A 14,886-nucleotide genomic window follows, 5' to 3' on the forward strand; every position below is an offset into this window, starting at 1 on the left:
TGTAATAATCAAAAACATCTACTTTGACAAATGTGCCCTCAGTGGCCAAATCACCCCCAGGGAGAACCACTGTTCTAGGTGATATCGCAGTTCATGGTTTCTCTTACAACTCTATAACCTAAAAGCTCTTGATTAATAACCATCCTATATCGATTTCTCAAGCTATCACAATCTCAGTTTCTTCACTGGTAGGCTTCATATTAAACTAATTATTGAAAAGGTCCAAAATTAAGCTAATTATGCCCCCACCATCACACTATCCCTTTTCCATTTGTGAGCCTCATCAAATGGGCCCATCCAGACACTTGGAAGAAACATTGGAATAAATGCCCTATTAAAAAGCAATCACTATTTCCTGTTGATTGTAATTCTGAAATTTCTCTCAAAGCCAACCAGTTCCCTCCATCTCTACTGCCACCAGTCTAACCCAGACCACCTCTTCTCTAGCTTCAGGGACTGTGGTAGTCCGCCTCAGGCACTCCTCTGCTTTTTTAATTCATTCTCCCCATTGAAGTCAAAACAATCTTTTTTTTTTAAAGGTTATGTCATTCCCTTGCTTAGAATTATTCTTAATTTTCCTATTATCTTTACAATAAAGAACAGAAACTGTTTCAAATCCTGAAGAATCTGGTCCCTGCCAACTTCTCATCATTTTTTTTTTTCTACTCTTCCCCACTTACTGTTTGTTTCAGCTTTATTGGCCTTCAATCATTTTACTGAATCTCCTTTGTTCTTTCTCGGCACAGGACTATTGTGTAGAATGACATTCTACTGCCACTGTTGATCCAACTACTGTGGAACGCCTGTGTGGTAGGCAGACTCATAGATCCTCAATAATGTTTATTCCTAATTCCTGAAACCAGTATGTCTGCTAGGTTTTAAAGCAAAAGGGACTTTGGGCTGCAGGTAGAATTAAGGTTGCTAACCAGCTGACAGTAAGTAAAGAGATTACCCTGGAGTATCCAGCTGGGCCTCATGTGATCACATTTCCATAAATATGGAGGGAGGACGAAGCTCTCACAGTGATTGTAAGAAGGAGCCGGTTCACCGTTGCTGCTTTGTAAAATGAACGGGAAATATCAACCAAGGAATAGAGTCTCTTAATGATGGAACAGCAAGAACAGGAATTATCTTCTAGAGCCTCCAGAAGGACTGAAGCTCTGCTGACATGGTGACTTCAACTCAGTAAGATCCACGGGAGACTTCCGACCTACAGAACTGTAAGATACATCGGTATTTTTTAAACCACTAATTTTGTAGCGACTAGTTACAGATGCAATAGGCAACTAACACACCCTGTTGCCCACACCCACCAAATTTGTTTTCCTTCTTCACTGTCTTTTTTATACTACCTTTAATTACATATTCAGCGACTCTGCTTTAGTAGTCTGTGCGCCAGTGAAAACCATTTTATTCTTGTTTACTTCTACTTCTCAAAAAGGAGCACTTGGTAAATATTTTCAGGATGAGTGAACAAATGAAAAAATAATTTGGTTTAGGCTCTAATTTTGCCCCTGTCATATCACATAAACGTCTGCCTTCTGTATTTTACTGACTTATGATAAAACAAAACAAAACAAAAACATATCCTCTCTTTGTTTCAGTATTATGCTGAAACTCAATGAAATAAAGTATAGGGAATAACTTCAAAAGCCTTAAAGCACAATATAAATCTAAATTATTTGCTGTGTATAGCAAACACAAGTTAAATCAATATGTTTATTGCACCAATTAACGCTTGAATTTAATGATAGAAAACTGGTTAGTGCTTAGATGTGACAGAAAATTAACACCCTGCATCGTGAACCTATTTCTCTATTGAAAACAGTCTTCCAGAATGAGGTGGTGAGGTGGGATAGGAATTAAAATTTAGTAGGATTCACTAAGTATATGTTGGTAAATAGAAAGTTTCGCAAAGAACTATGACAATAGGAACTCTAGAAAACCTTTGTGACAGGAAACTATTCTGTATGAATATGCTGTGATACCTTGCACACGCCATCATTCTAGTGTGTATAACCTGCCCCCGCCCCCCCAACCCCAAGTTTTATTTGTAGTCTGCTCACCAAGTAGTTGAGCTAGCTCTCTGAAATCTGGTTCAGTTCACTGCTCTCTGTAAAAATTGGTTTTAAAATTATTTGAAAATTGATTTGAGAAACATATATCTTTTAGATGGATTTTTAATTCAGGAAAATGTTAAGGCAAACTTGGTTCTAACAGGAATAATTCTGTATAAACTGTTAAGTCAGATACTGGAGAACTGAGAAGGTTAAAAGGGGAAACTGTCATAAACTACAGGGAGCAGCTGCCTGTCCTTAAGTTGATAACTGCAGGGAGCAGCTGCCACCTCTAGGCCTGGCAGGATGAAGGGAAGTGGCTGGGATTATTATGATTCAGAAACTTGGAGGAAAAGTCTTGGGGAGCTGAAACTCACACCAATGAGGAGTGTGTGGTGGCTGACTGGTATTGGGCTCTGTGAGCTCCAGAAGGGGCCCCGGGGGGCTGCTCCCAGACCTCTGAGGCTGGTTACAGCACACCTGATGCTGATCTCTCCGAGGAGCAGATTGATACTGGTTCTGCAAAGGCTGGAAAACAGCGATCTGGAGTCCATGGTTGCTACTGGCCAAACTACTGTTTCCTGGGTGGGTGTTGCTGGGGAGTTACCGACAGGAACAGGAAAGAGTCAATCCCTCCTCCAACCCGGTGCTACCCTCCAACTCCCCATCTGCGCAGAGCCTCCGCTGTTAACAGCAAAATTGTAGCGGTAGCCCCAGCATCATAGAAACTGTAGAAGGTTGGATCTGACAGTGGTTTAATAAGCAGCACAGCAACTTCGAGGCACAGGAAATCCGAAAATGAGTGAGGTAAGTTTTCATATATCTTTCCGACATGATTCTAACAGTTTGTTACAGAGTCCATGACCCGTCCTGCTACGCGACACCTACACTGCTCTACTTTTAGAATCCTCCGACCATGGCGGAGTGGTCCTCACGCATGCAGGGTCTTGTTTTTTTCTGTTGGAATGAAAGCTCTGAGGCAGGGCAAGTGCCATATTTTGTTAGAGGTAAAGAACCAGAAAAATTCTCGCCACTGTTGCTTTTAAATTTTTGCGACTGTTTTCCCCCTCTTTCTCCTTGAAGGCTCAGTAGCACTTTTTCTTACTTTTCTTTTCTTTTTCTTTTTTTTTTTTGATGGGAGGAAATAAATATAAGAGGTTATTGATTTTCTTTTTTAGTTTGGTTTCTAGAGTATTTGTTGCCATAGCAACTATTCTGAGTCTAGGGTCAGAACTCCCCATAAAATATACTGAACTTTGCCCGGCTCTGAGCCAGTGTTCTCATTTCCTGAGCCTTTTATTCTCTCCAGGTTCTGTGCTTTCTCGTGGGACATTTTAAGTATTAATTTTTCAAAACTATAATGTTCATTCTTATATCTTCATGCTGAAAGTCGTAGGATGAATCTCTTAGAGTTTTAAGTTGTTTTCTATTGACTTTAAAATTCTATGCTACTATCTTTTTAAATTTTGATATGCTGTATGTTTTATCACTTTTTACTATGTTTATTTCTACATTTCTATTTTCACCTTAATCCTTTTATCTCTCAGTGCTATAGGTGGGGCACAACTTATAGGTTTTTCACAATCTATTCTCAGTATGAACTAAGGCAAAGTTGGCAGCACTCACAGGTGTAACCCCCACTCTCACCCATCTCAAATCCCAGAGAACACCCTCACGGCATCATTCTTCTCTTCCGTGAACAGCCCTTCCTTCCTGGGTTTCTCACTCTTTCTTTAATTACCTGTTCCTCAGAATACCGGAGCCAGTCAGTCTAAACCAGTGGTTCTCAACCTTGGCTGCACATTAGAATCACCTGGGAGTCTTTTAAAAATCCTGATTTCTGGGCCTCATCCTCCGGAAATTCTGTTTCTTTGTTACTAATGTTGTGGCCCCATCCCATAACAAAGAAACAGAATTTCTGGAGGATGAGGCCCAGAAATCAGGATTTTAAAAAGACTCCCAGGTGATTCTAATGTGCAGCCAAGGTTGAGAACCACTGCTTTAACACCTCAGGTGAGCGCCCTTAGAAGATTCAACTTGACCCTTTGCTCCCCACCTCTGCTCCTCAGTGATGAAATGTCCAGCAAAGTTGTGTTCTGGCTTTGAGGGGGATTATGTCAAAGGGTACGGTATATGGTAAAATGACCTTTGTTCAAAATGATCCTGGAAAATCCTTCAGGAAGATGCCTTGATAGAGACGAATGAACCATCTCTAATGCAGTCATGGATGGTTTATTTCCTGATGAGAGACAAGAACTTTCTTCAGTTGAACAACAGAAAAAGGATTAGGCATGAGGCGTGCAGTTTGAAACCTTGCAACATTTCATAATTCTACGTTTAAACAATGAAATTGCAACCCATATGTCAAGATGATCACACCATGAGGGGCATGTAGTGAACTATAATGGATTCTATCATTTAAATTAACATCTGATTCTACAATAGTGTACGTCAGTGATTTTCAACCGATGTGCCACAAGAACTTTTAAAACATGCAGAAAGAGGGGTACTGACATTTTTCTCCTTAGGTTGTCAAAAAAATAAAATAAAAAATGACAACAGCCAACACAACAATAGCCACCCAGTGTGAATGAAACAAAATTATACTTTTTTATCTGATTGGCTAAAAAATGTTTTGATGTGGCACAGAATTTTACTAATTAGTTTGTGTCCCACGAGATGAAAAAGGTTGAAAATCGCTGGTGTTTGTGAACAAAATGATCTCTTTCCAGTTATTTATGCTAAGCCTTGAAGCCTAGTGGTCCAACATAGCCAGAGATTTTTTTCCATCTTTTAGAAAGGGAATTGCTAACTTCTAAATAAGATGGAATCGGCAGGCATTTGTGAGCCGGGGGTGATGTAGGGGCCTTCTGACAACTGTGAGCCACCTGTACTTGCCACCTGTTCAGGGACTCGGAATCACAAGAATAAAGTGGTGGATCCGAATAGTCCTCAGTGTCCTTTGCTCCTCACTCTACTGCCCATCTGCTAACAGGCAGCTGGCTTCCCAGTTTTTATCAAGTGCAGAGACGTAGGAGTCTGGTCTCAGGATGACTTGAGATGTGAAACTTCATCAGGCAGCCACTTGAACTTCCTGGAGTTGCAAACACACACCTGAGCATCCTTCACCACCATCTGTTTCCCATGGGGCTCTAAAGGCGTTGAAGAGAGGCAAAGAGCACCACACAATTTCATCTCGGATGGATTCTAGATCGGCCAAAAATGCAGTGGCCCCAGGAGCCTCGGCTGCCTTCCCTGAATGTTGCCAGAGCGCCACCTGCGATCATCTTGCAGCAGCTGCTCTTCTAGCCTTACCCACCTTCAAGTTGCATTACAGCTGATAGGGCTTTAGTGAAAAGCTGCAACTTAGGAGCAGTTGGGTCAGGTAGAATAGTCCTGGTCTGACTCTACATCATAGATAATCCTTTCAACACTTTCTTATATTTTTACTGAACTCTCGTTATTGCTCTCCTTCCTCCCCCAGTCAGGACAGAGTTTCAGCTCTTTCTGGAATCCAGGAGAATTAGAATTGCAAATAGTGTCACATTAACTCCCAGACTTCAGTTTCCAGGATGAGCCTCTTGGGCAGAAAAGGGAATGTCTAGAAAGGGGGGATTGAGGCCTTAGGAAGCATATGGGGAGGGGGCTGTGCCTCATTCTGCAACCTACTCACATAACCTTTTCCACGAATGAGGCCAATTAAGCTAACTTGGTCTTGAAAAAGCTCAGTTGCTCTTTTTTTTATGGCTTCTGTTCACACAGAACAAATACCTCAGAGGAACCAACAAAAAGCTGGGTAGGTTATTACTTTTAAAGGTCATTCTAAGTGGAGAACATATTACTCAAAACTTAAGTGACATGTTCACCTTAATGCTTCAGGGAAATGCCAGGCACAATCAGGGTCTGAATACAGGCATTCTCTTGGCGTTTCTCTATATTCACTAATAACTATTCTACAATAAAAAGTACTGAAAATAGCCCAGCCAGTGTGGGGCAGTGGTTGAGCATCAACCTATCAACCAGGAGGTCACAGTTTGATTCCCATCCGATCAATGATTCTCTCTCATCATTGATATTTCTATCTCTCTCCCGCTCTCCCTTCTTCTCTAAAATCAATAGAAAATATTTTTTTTTAAGTGTGAAAAGTAAAAATACCAAGGACCAACAAATGACATCATTCACTACTTTTGGTGTAAGAATTTGGTGGTGATGGCATGAGGGAGGCAGCATTATTTACTTGAAGTCATAGTAAATGGTAGGAACAGATAACAATGGAAATTGAAAGCTAATATAAACCTGCCACTCAAGGTTTTCTTTTTAATATTTACAGATTTTTTTAAAAAATATGAGACCTTTTTAAAATCTGTTAGTTTGATTCTCTGTTTTTTTTTTTTTTTGTTTTTTCACCTTCCTCTCACTGTAGTCCCCTATGAACAATATCAGGGAACAATTGAAAAGAGTAGTATTTGTTCTCTGTTCTCTGGACAAGCTCCTAGGTCAGGGGTGGGCAAACTTTTTGACTCGAGGGCCACAATGGGTTCTTAAACTGGACCGGAGGGCCAGAACAAAAGCATGGATGGAGTGTTTTTGTGAACTAATATAAATTCAAAGTAAACATCATTACATAAAAGGGTACGGTCTTTTTTTTTTTTTAGTTTTATTCATTTCAAACGGGCCTGATCCGGCCTTCGGGCCATAGTTTGCCCACGGCTGTCCTAGGTCATAGAATTTCCAACCAATCCCCAACAAAAATGTATCTGGCTACCCATTTCCACTAAAATGGGAAATATAACTGATAAGATTTCTACAGTCAAAGCTTTGCCATTCTGAGTGTGATTTATAGTCTGCCGGTATTATTCATGCAGAGCATTAAAAATGCATGAACTTCTGAGTGCTCATCCATTCATTTTTATAGATGCCACTGGGCTTCAGCAGGGTCTCATTAACAGCTTTTGCAAATAATCCAAGACATCGTAGTTTTTATTTCTGACCCAAACTGAGACTATATCTTATGACCTTATACTTTTGAGGTTTAAAAAAGGGAGATTTTTTTCAAGTGGTAATGGTTTTCCAGCTAAGACAAGAAGGAATAAAGATCCATAAATTTCCCTGTTTCATTATGATGAAAGGTTAATGATTTCCATTTGACTGCTGATAATATATGAAACACAGAGTATGTGACTCACGTTTGAAGTGATTCATTGAGGCCTCATAAAGTAAAAAACCTTTGACAATTATGGTGTTAGTAGCACATTTCTTGAGCTCTTACTTTGTGTCAGCTGCTGCACTAAATACTAGAATCACTCCAAAAATCCTAGGATGAAGGTAATATTATTAGCTCTGTTTTATAGAGAGGGACATTTATACTTAAAGTATTACAGACATAGGAATTGGCAGAGCCAGGAATCAAACCCAGGTCTGTCAATCATAGAAATAACCTTTTTTTATTTATTTAAATTTTTCATCCTGGATTGAAATTAAAAATGTATCAAGCAATCCTATTGTTTGACACAGAGGAGCTTACAATATGAATCCTAAGAGTTTGTAAATTTTCTATAGAAAATTATAAATTGTTCCAATTAGTTGTTACCAATTTATTGCTTCTTATTCCAAAATCACTCTTCAATTCCTGCATTAATGCACTGAATGGCAGGAGCTCCTTTAAGAACTTTGCATCCAGCGTGATGTTAAGGTTTCTCCATGTAATTCCCTGAAGGATGATATGGCAGGAGGAAAGGGCTTCTCTTGGAGTTTTCAAAGACTATGCCTATGATCAGTGGTGTGGGTGAGAGGACAGTCTGTGTGCTCTGTCCCAGGAATGTACACATGATGTATGGTCCCTTGGTCATCTCAAAGGCATGGCCTGCCTGATCACAGAGTCCCCTCACCCGCATCCTCCACATCCCCATCATGTCCCGAGAGCCTTTACCAGGAGGCATCTGCTGTAACTTGCACTCTCTCATGCTTTAACATGGGTGCATCCAGTGGAATTAAACATTTAACTAAAACACCCCTCCAAAAAAGATATAAAGTGACTTGACCACTTTTCATTTAAAATGTTATCTCTTATCCCACCTCTGGATTCAGGGTGAGGGGAGGCCCAGCCCTCCCCCTGGGCTAAGCAAGGTTATGGTGCTAAATTCTGGGGCATTGTCACTTCTCTTGGGAGTAAATTGGCTGACAGCATTCGGGCTGAAGGAAAGATCTGGCCAGGCCAGTGCCCCCTATCCTACAGCCCTTCTAAACACCAGTGGCTCCGTCTCCACCCACAGCAGAGCTCTCAGCAGCCCCAGCATGCTGGATTGCCTGCTCACAGGCATGCTCATCTGGGCCTGGAGAATCTTTCTGTGTGTCGGTTGACTACATACCACCTGTGGCCTGGACTACCTAGTGAAGTTCTCTGCCATATGGCGGGTTGTTAGGACACCTTCTCCAATGAGGCCTGAACCTTGCCTTGGAGAGAGGAACCACATTTCAAATTTGTTCTTCCTAGGTTACTCTCTGTCAGTAGTAGGGAATTTGTTAGAATTCTCTTTCCGTCTTATAGTTACTCTTTTATTATAATTTTTAAATTGTTGACATTATTACAGGTGGTCCCAATCCCTCCCCCTCCCCCCATAATTTCACTTTTTATATTAAACTTTCCCTGTTTTTAAATTGCTATGTGGTTTCTGTCTCTTCATTGGATGTAGATTGATACAGATAGTAAACAGGAAGCAGATAGTGTGGGTTAAAAAATGATAACACAGTTCCCTGTATTTCTCACCCTCGACCCCATGGCTCTATGGAAATATGCATTAGCTTAAATTTTAATGGTTTTTATTTAGAAAAGTTATAGTGAGATTTATTTCTTCCTAAAATTTTAATAAAATCAATTTCATAGAAGAAACTACATTCTAACAGACAATCAGTGCATAAAACCTGCATTTCTTTCTTCTGCTGTTTAAGCATCTTGACTAATGAGTTTCCTGAGCTGCGGTTCCTTTTAGATCATGGGAAAGCATGGGCAAGGTTTTCTTTTAAACAGATAGTATAACAAGTTGACAGACAAATTAGTGGGTGGTATAGCTGAAACAGGAAATAATATAGCGGCTATTTCCAAGAAGTTAAAAGCTAGGCAATGCCTCATTTCAAACGCAGAGAAGTTAATAGGCTGTGGTGGGAATGACAAGATATGACGTGATCAAAATAATCATAATGGCTGGTTGAGTTATTTGCAGTTTGTGCAATGTTAAGTTAGATATGCTTATTAGACACCCAGTAGGAGATGTTTTGTAGGCAAAAGATACTCAAATAAGGAATTAAAGGGAAATGTCCTGACTAAAGATTATAACTTGGGGGGTGTCATTGTCACGAAGTGATTGACATTACTTAGGGGGAGAGTTCACATATAAAATAAAATAAGGGCATGAAATGGAGCTGTGGGAAACTAATATTTAGACACTGGCTGGTGTAGCTCGGTGGTTGAATGTTGACCCAGGAACCAAGAGGTCACTGGTTTGATTCCCAGTCAGAGCACATGTACAGGTTGCCAGTTCGATCCCCCCAGTGGGGGAGCATGCAAGAGTCAGCAATAGGTGATTTTCCTCTCTCTCTCTCTCTCTCTCTCTCTCTCTCTCTCTCTCTCTCTCTCTCTATATCCCTTAGATAATAAAAGGCCAATATGTAAATCAAACAAATGGTGGAATGACTGGTTGCTATGATGTGCACTGACCAGGGGGAATGCTGCTCAGCTAAAAGCCTTGAGCCAGGCTCATGGCTGACGAGCACAGCAGCAGTGGCAGGAGCCTTTCCCGCCTCTGCAGAGCACTAAGGATGTCTGACTGCCAGTTTAGGCCTGCTCCCCATGGGGAGCAGTCCCTCAGCCTGGCCTATGTCCTCTTGCAGTGTGGGACCCCTCGGAGGATGTCCACCCCAGTGGGAACCCTCACCCCATGGAGGTTTGGCCAACCTGGGTGAGGGGCTGATGGCTGTTTTCAGGCTGGCCACACCCCTTTAGGGTGGGGGGGTCCCCACTGGGGTGACTGGCCAGTCTGAGTAAGGGGCTGAGGGCCATTTTCAGGCTGCCCAAGCACCCTGGCAACATAAGCTCCCAGCCTCTCCTTTTTTTCTTTTTTTTTATTCTGGGATTTATTTACCTTCTATAATTGAAACTTTGTTGCTTTCAGTGGAACTCAGAGCTGGGCCGCAGCAGGCGGGGAAGCTTGGCTTCTTCCATCACTGGAGCAAGCAAGCCTCCTGCTCATTCCAGCTCTGTGGCTGCTGGCCGCCATCTTGGTTGGGTTAATTTGCATATAGTGGCTCTTATTGACTGGTGGGCATGGCTTAAGGCATAGTGAAAGTACGGTCAATTTCATGTTTGTCTTTTATTAGTATATAGGATATATATATTAATAGGAGTTAGAACCAGTAAGGAGGAGGAAAGGTGACAGGGAAATGGGGGAGGACCATATCAGGAGGGGATCATGGGAAGGAAAACCTTCCAGGAGAAAGAAATTTACAATGTAGCACTGCCAACAGAACAATAACACAGAATTGAAAGAAGTATAAACATTTTATTTGTTGACATTTTATCACAGAAATAAGATGGTTGCTGAAGAGGAACGTAAAGGCAAAAGGAGTTTTTAATGGAAAATACTATAATGTTTATAAGCAGCTGGAATTGTTCAGAAGAGAGGGAGGATATTGTAAATCTGAAGAAAGGGAGTAGAATTGATGAAGGAAATACCTAGAGAAGACAAGAAGAGACTCTGAGTAAAAAGGGAAGGGTGGCTTTTTGAGAGGATTGGGAACACTTCCTTCTAACATAAAGGAGGGCAGAAATTAAAGAGCACAAGAAGGTAATGGAAAATGAGGAAATTACTATTTATTTAATTACTTCTATTTTCATAAAGTAGGAGGCAAGAATATGGGGAAAACATGGCTAGAAGAGTTTTGTGGGAGAAAAAAGTTTAGGAAATTGGGGGAAATTGGGAAGTGAACTTGAAAAGTGTCGGGGTTCATGTCCCAGCATCAAGAAGGGTTCAGGAATCTGGAAAAGGCTGTGCACAGGTGACATAGAAATCCAGAGACTAATAAAGAGTCTGGAGATGAGTTATAATTTTGAAAGGCATTGGGGGTCAGAGGACCTTCAGCTAAAGGACTGAAGACTACCTCCTCATCTAGGACCCTTGCTTTTATTAACACAATTTGTCCTAAGCAAGGGGGAGATGATATACTTCAAAGGGTAAGGTTTCAAAGGATACAGAGTCCATTGTCAGAATGGGGATAGCCTACAGCTGTTCAGGTATTTGGCCAATAGGAGGCAATAACATGTAGACTAAGATGCCCTTTAACTGTCTGGCAACCACAATCAGTTTCCTATTCAGGTTTGGGGAAATGCCTTTAGCCATTCCTAGATGCAGGTGACTACATGTGTGACTCAACCCTGTTGAGTCCCCAATTCCCATCAACCTTTTGATGAAACTCTTAAAATTATGACATGCTGGAATTGGTTCCTGGCAGAAAAGCATGAGTGTGTGTGTGTGTGTGTGTGTGTGTGTGTGTGTGTGTGTGTGTTTGTGTTTAATAGTTTTAGTTGCCTGAGTGCCAGTGCAAAGTAGGAAACTAGTATGCTTAAGAAGACTGGATTTTTTTTCCAGATGAGAGCAATGGAGAGAGAAGGGAGGATTATAATGATGGAATCTATACTATGTAAGGGGGAAAGGGAATTCCCCCATCTTCTTGGTTTCACTTTCCACAATTTCAGTTACCTGTAGTCATCAGTGGTCTGAAAATATTAAAGGGAATATTTCAAAAATAAATAAGTCATAAGTGTTAAATTGTATACTCTTCTGAGTAGCATAACGAAATCTTACACCAGGATTCCTGCTTCATCCCAATCAGGATATAAATCATCTCTTTGACCAGAGTCTCTACCCTGCATACACGCTGCCTACCTGTTGGTCACTAGGTTATCAGGTTAACTGTCCTGGTATCACAGTGCTTGTGTTCAGGTAACTCCTATTTTACTTAATAATGGCCCCAAAGCACAAGAGTAGTGATGCTGACAATTCAGATTTACCAAAGAGAAGTTGTAAAGTGCTTCTTTTAAGTGAAAAGGTATGTGTGTATAGGAAAAAAAATCACACAGTCTCTATAATATACCCACTATTTCAGGCATCCTTTGGGGGTCTTGGGATGTATTCCCCACAGATAAGGGGGATACTACTGTAGTAGACATCTCTGAACTGAAGTGAAAGAAAGACCCTACAGATGAAAGGAGGACAAGGAACTCAAAGCCAAGCCTTTGGATGTATTGAGAGAGTTACAGGAGGATGCAGAAACACAGTCTAAGTTTAATTTGTTGGGTGGCATTTTGTTTGTGTTTCCTGGGAAGAGGATGGAGAATAGTGGAATAGTGAATGATTCTGGTGTTTTCAGGCAAATATCAGCTAGCATGTTGACCTTAGGGAAATGTAATGAGAGCCTCCTCTCACTGACAGCTCAAGTTTTGCACAAGACGGCACACCCAGAAGTCTCTGTTATGTCAAAGTCATATATATAAAGGGTGTTCCAAAATTCACACAAGAAGTAATTTTGATAAAAAACACAGGTTTATAATTGAAAATTGTAAATTTTTATTGATTCATAAAGTATACAGTATAGGGTTATGTATGGAATAGTGCCGGAAGCCGGTCCATCCTTGCTGCTTGACATAGTCGCTGCAGGAAAGAAACATCTGCACAGCATATGTTTCAAGGGACCTGGCATATATAGCATACTGTTCTTAATATGTTTGCTCCCCTTAGCGCTGTGTGTTTTAACCAAGGTCACCTCTCTGAGAAAGGTTGTTTCCCCAGGTAGGGATTTTTCCCTGAAGTCAGGGAGGGGATAAAACTCCTTAACTAAGTGCCAGGCGGGTAGTTAATCACTTTAACTACAAACAATCACGCTTAAGCTACATAATCTTTACTCCCTGAAATGGAGATAAGAAATGCCCTAACCTTTGCAATAGAAATTGACAGGATTAAAATCAACTGGTATAAATACAGATGTAACAAGACAATAAAAACCAGAACTTCACTGGAGATCCAGATCAGAACTTGGCTGGAGATCCTGGCTAGAGATCCTGGCTAGGCTGCTGATCAACTGAACACTGTCTCTGAGTCATTCCTTCGTGGCCGACTCCATCCACACCTTTGGGGACCCCTGGACCTTCTGGGGTTGGACCCCAGCATCTGGTGCCCAACGTGGGACGCGGTGGCGGTGAAGGCAGGAGGGTGAGGATTTTGGAAATGGCTACTCCCCAGTCGGTTTTCATCTTTGCCATCTGCATTTTAATGATGACGGAATTAATTCTGGCCTCCAAAAGCCACTATGATATCTTAGGTTTGCCGAAATCAGCATCGGAGCGCCAAATCAAGAAGGCCTTTCACAAATTGGCCATGAAATACCATCCTGACAAAAATAAGAGCCCTGATACGGAAGCAAAGTTCAGGGAGATTGCAGAAGCCTATGAAACACTGTCAGATGCTAATAGGCGAAAAGAGTATGACTCTCTTGGACACAGTGCTTTCACTAATGGCAAAGGACAGAGAGGTAGTGGAAGTCCTTTCGAGCAGTCTTTCAAATTCAATTTCAATGACTTATTCAAAGACTTTGGTTTTTTTGGTCAAAACCAAAACACTCGGTCTAAGAAGCACTTTGAAAATCACTTCCAGACACGCCCGGATGGCTCTAGTAGACAGAGGCATCACTTCCAGGAGTTTTCTTTCGGAGGAGGACTGTTTGATGACGTGTTTGAAGATATGGAGAAGATGTTCTCTTTCAGTGGCTTTGACCCCACTGGCCGGCACCCTGAGAATAGATTCCATGGATCTAGCAAGCACTGCAGGACTGTCACTCAGCGCAGAGGAAACATGGTCACTACATACACTGACTGTTCAGGACAGTAGTTCATGTTCTTTGTTCTCACAAAGCCCAGCTAGTTGACTGTTCTTCAATATCTATGATGCAAAAACAGTTTTCTGTGAACTATTTTGACAAGTGAATGATTTTACTTAACTTGATACAGCTGTTAAATATATTTAAATTGTTTTTGACAAATTAATGTTCAGTTAGTAGAGAAATTGTTAATTATTAATTTCTCTGATTAGTAAAGGGTCTTGAAAAAGAAAACAGAGATGTAATTTTGCCTGGTCTTTTTCCTCCACCTGTGGCCAGTTTTATTACCAAGAGAGGAATGAGTTTGCCTGATTTATATTTAAAGGTTAAACTCTTAAATTTATTTTAGATTTAAGTTGTATGAACTTGAATGATTTTGCAGTGAAACCTTTGCTAACTTGAAATTGCATGCTCTGTAGCATGGCTGACATGAGTTGCTGAGTGTACGTGGAACTGGACAGTGAGTCGTTAAGTGAGAGCAGTGCCTTGGTAAACTTCCACTGAACGCTTTGGGAAGGCGTGGTTTAGACCATTAGAATGGATACATTTACCTGTCACTCCTAGGAAGATTGTACCACTCCATCCCTCCCTAGTGGCCACTCTCATTATCAAAGGTAGACGATGCAGTATCGAACTCTTTGGAAGAGAAGTTACTGAGATAATAATACCTTATAAAAGAGAACAATTAGACACACTATTACAATTTGAAGAAGAGTGGCAAATAGCTATAGGTAACTTCCCAGGACAAATTTTACATCATTTGCCAAGATCACCTATATTGCAATCTCTCTCCCTACATCCGTTTATATTTCCTATTAAATGTTCAAAAGAGCCATTATCACCTCCTGCCTCCTTAGTATTCGCAGATGGTTCCTCTAATGGTAGGGCAGTAACAATCATTGAC

At 41.0% G+C, this 14,886-nt stretch overlaps 1 protein-coding gene across 1 annotated transcript; it reads left to right on the forward strand.

Annotated features, from left to right (window-relative positions):
• The first annotated feature begins 13,296 nt into the window (after window positions 1–13,296).
• Window positions 13,297–14,504, forward strand: LOC132237249 (dnaJ homolog subfamily B member 9-like). Its single transcript, XM_059701474.1, has one exon. It carries the CDS (start codon window positions 13,334–13,336, stop codon window positions 13,991–13,993), a length of 660 nt encoding a protein of 219 aa, XP_059557457.1. The 5' UTR covers window positions 13,297–13,333; the 3' UTR covers window positions 13,994–14,504.
• Window positions 14,505–14,886: the final 382 nt, after the last annotated feature.

The sequence above is a fragment of the Myotis daubentonii genome, chromosome 6 (genome assembly GCF_963259705.1).
Source record: "Myotis daubentonii chromosome 6, mMyoDau2.1, whole genome shotgun sequence".
Lineage (NCBI taxonomy): Eukaryota > Metazoa > Chordata > Mammalia > Chiroptera > Vespertilionidae > Myotis > Myotis daubentonii.

Excerpts from the sequence above, each read along its gene's own strand:
- LOC132237249 (XM_059701474.1), top strand. The coding sequence starts at position 13,334 with ATGGCTACTCCCCAGTCGGTTTTCATCTTTGCCATCTGCATTTTAATG.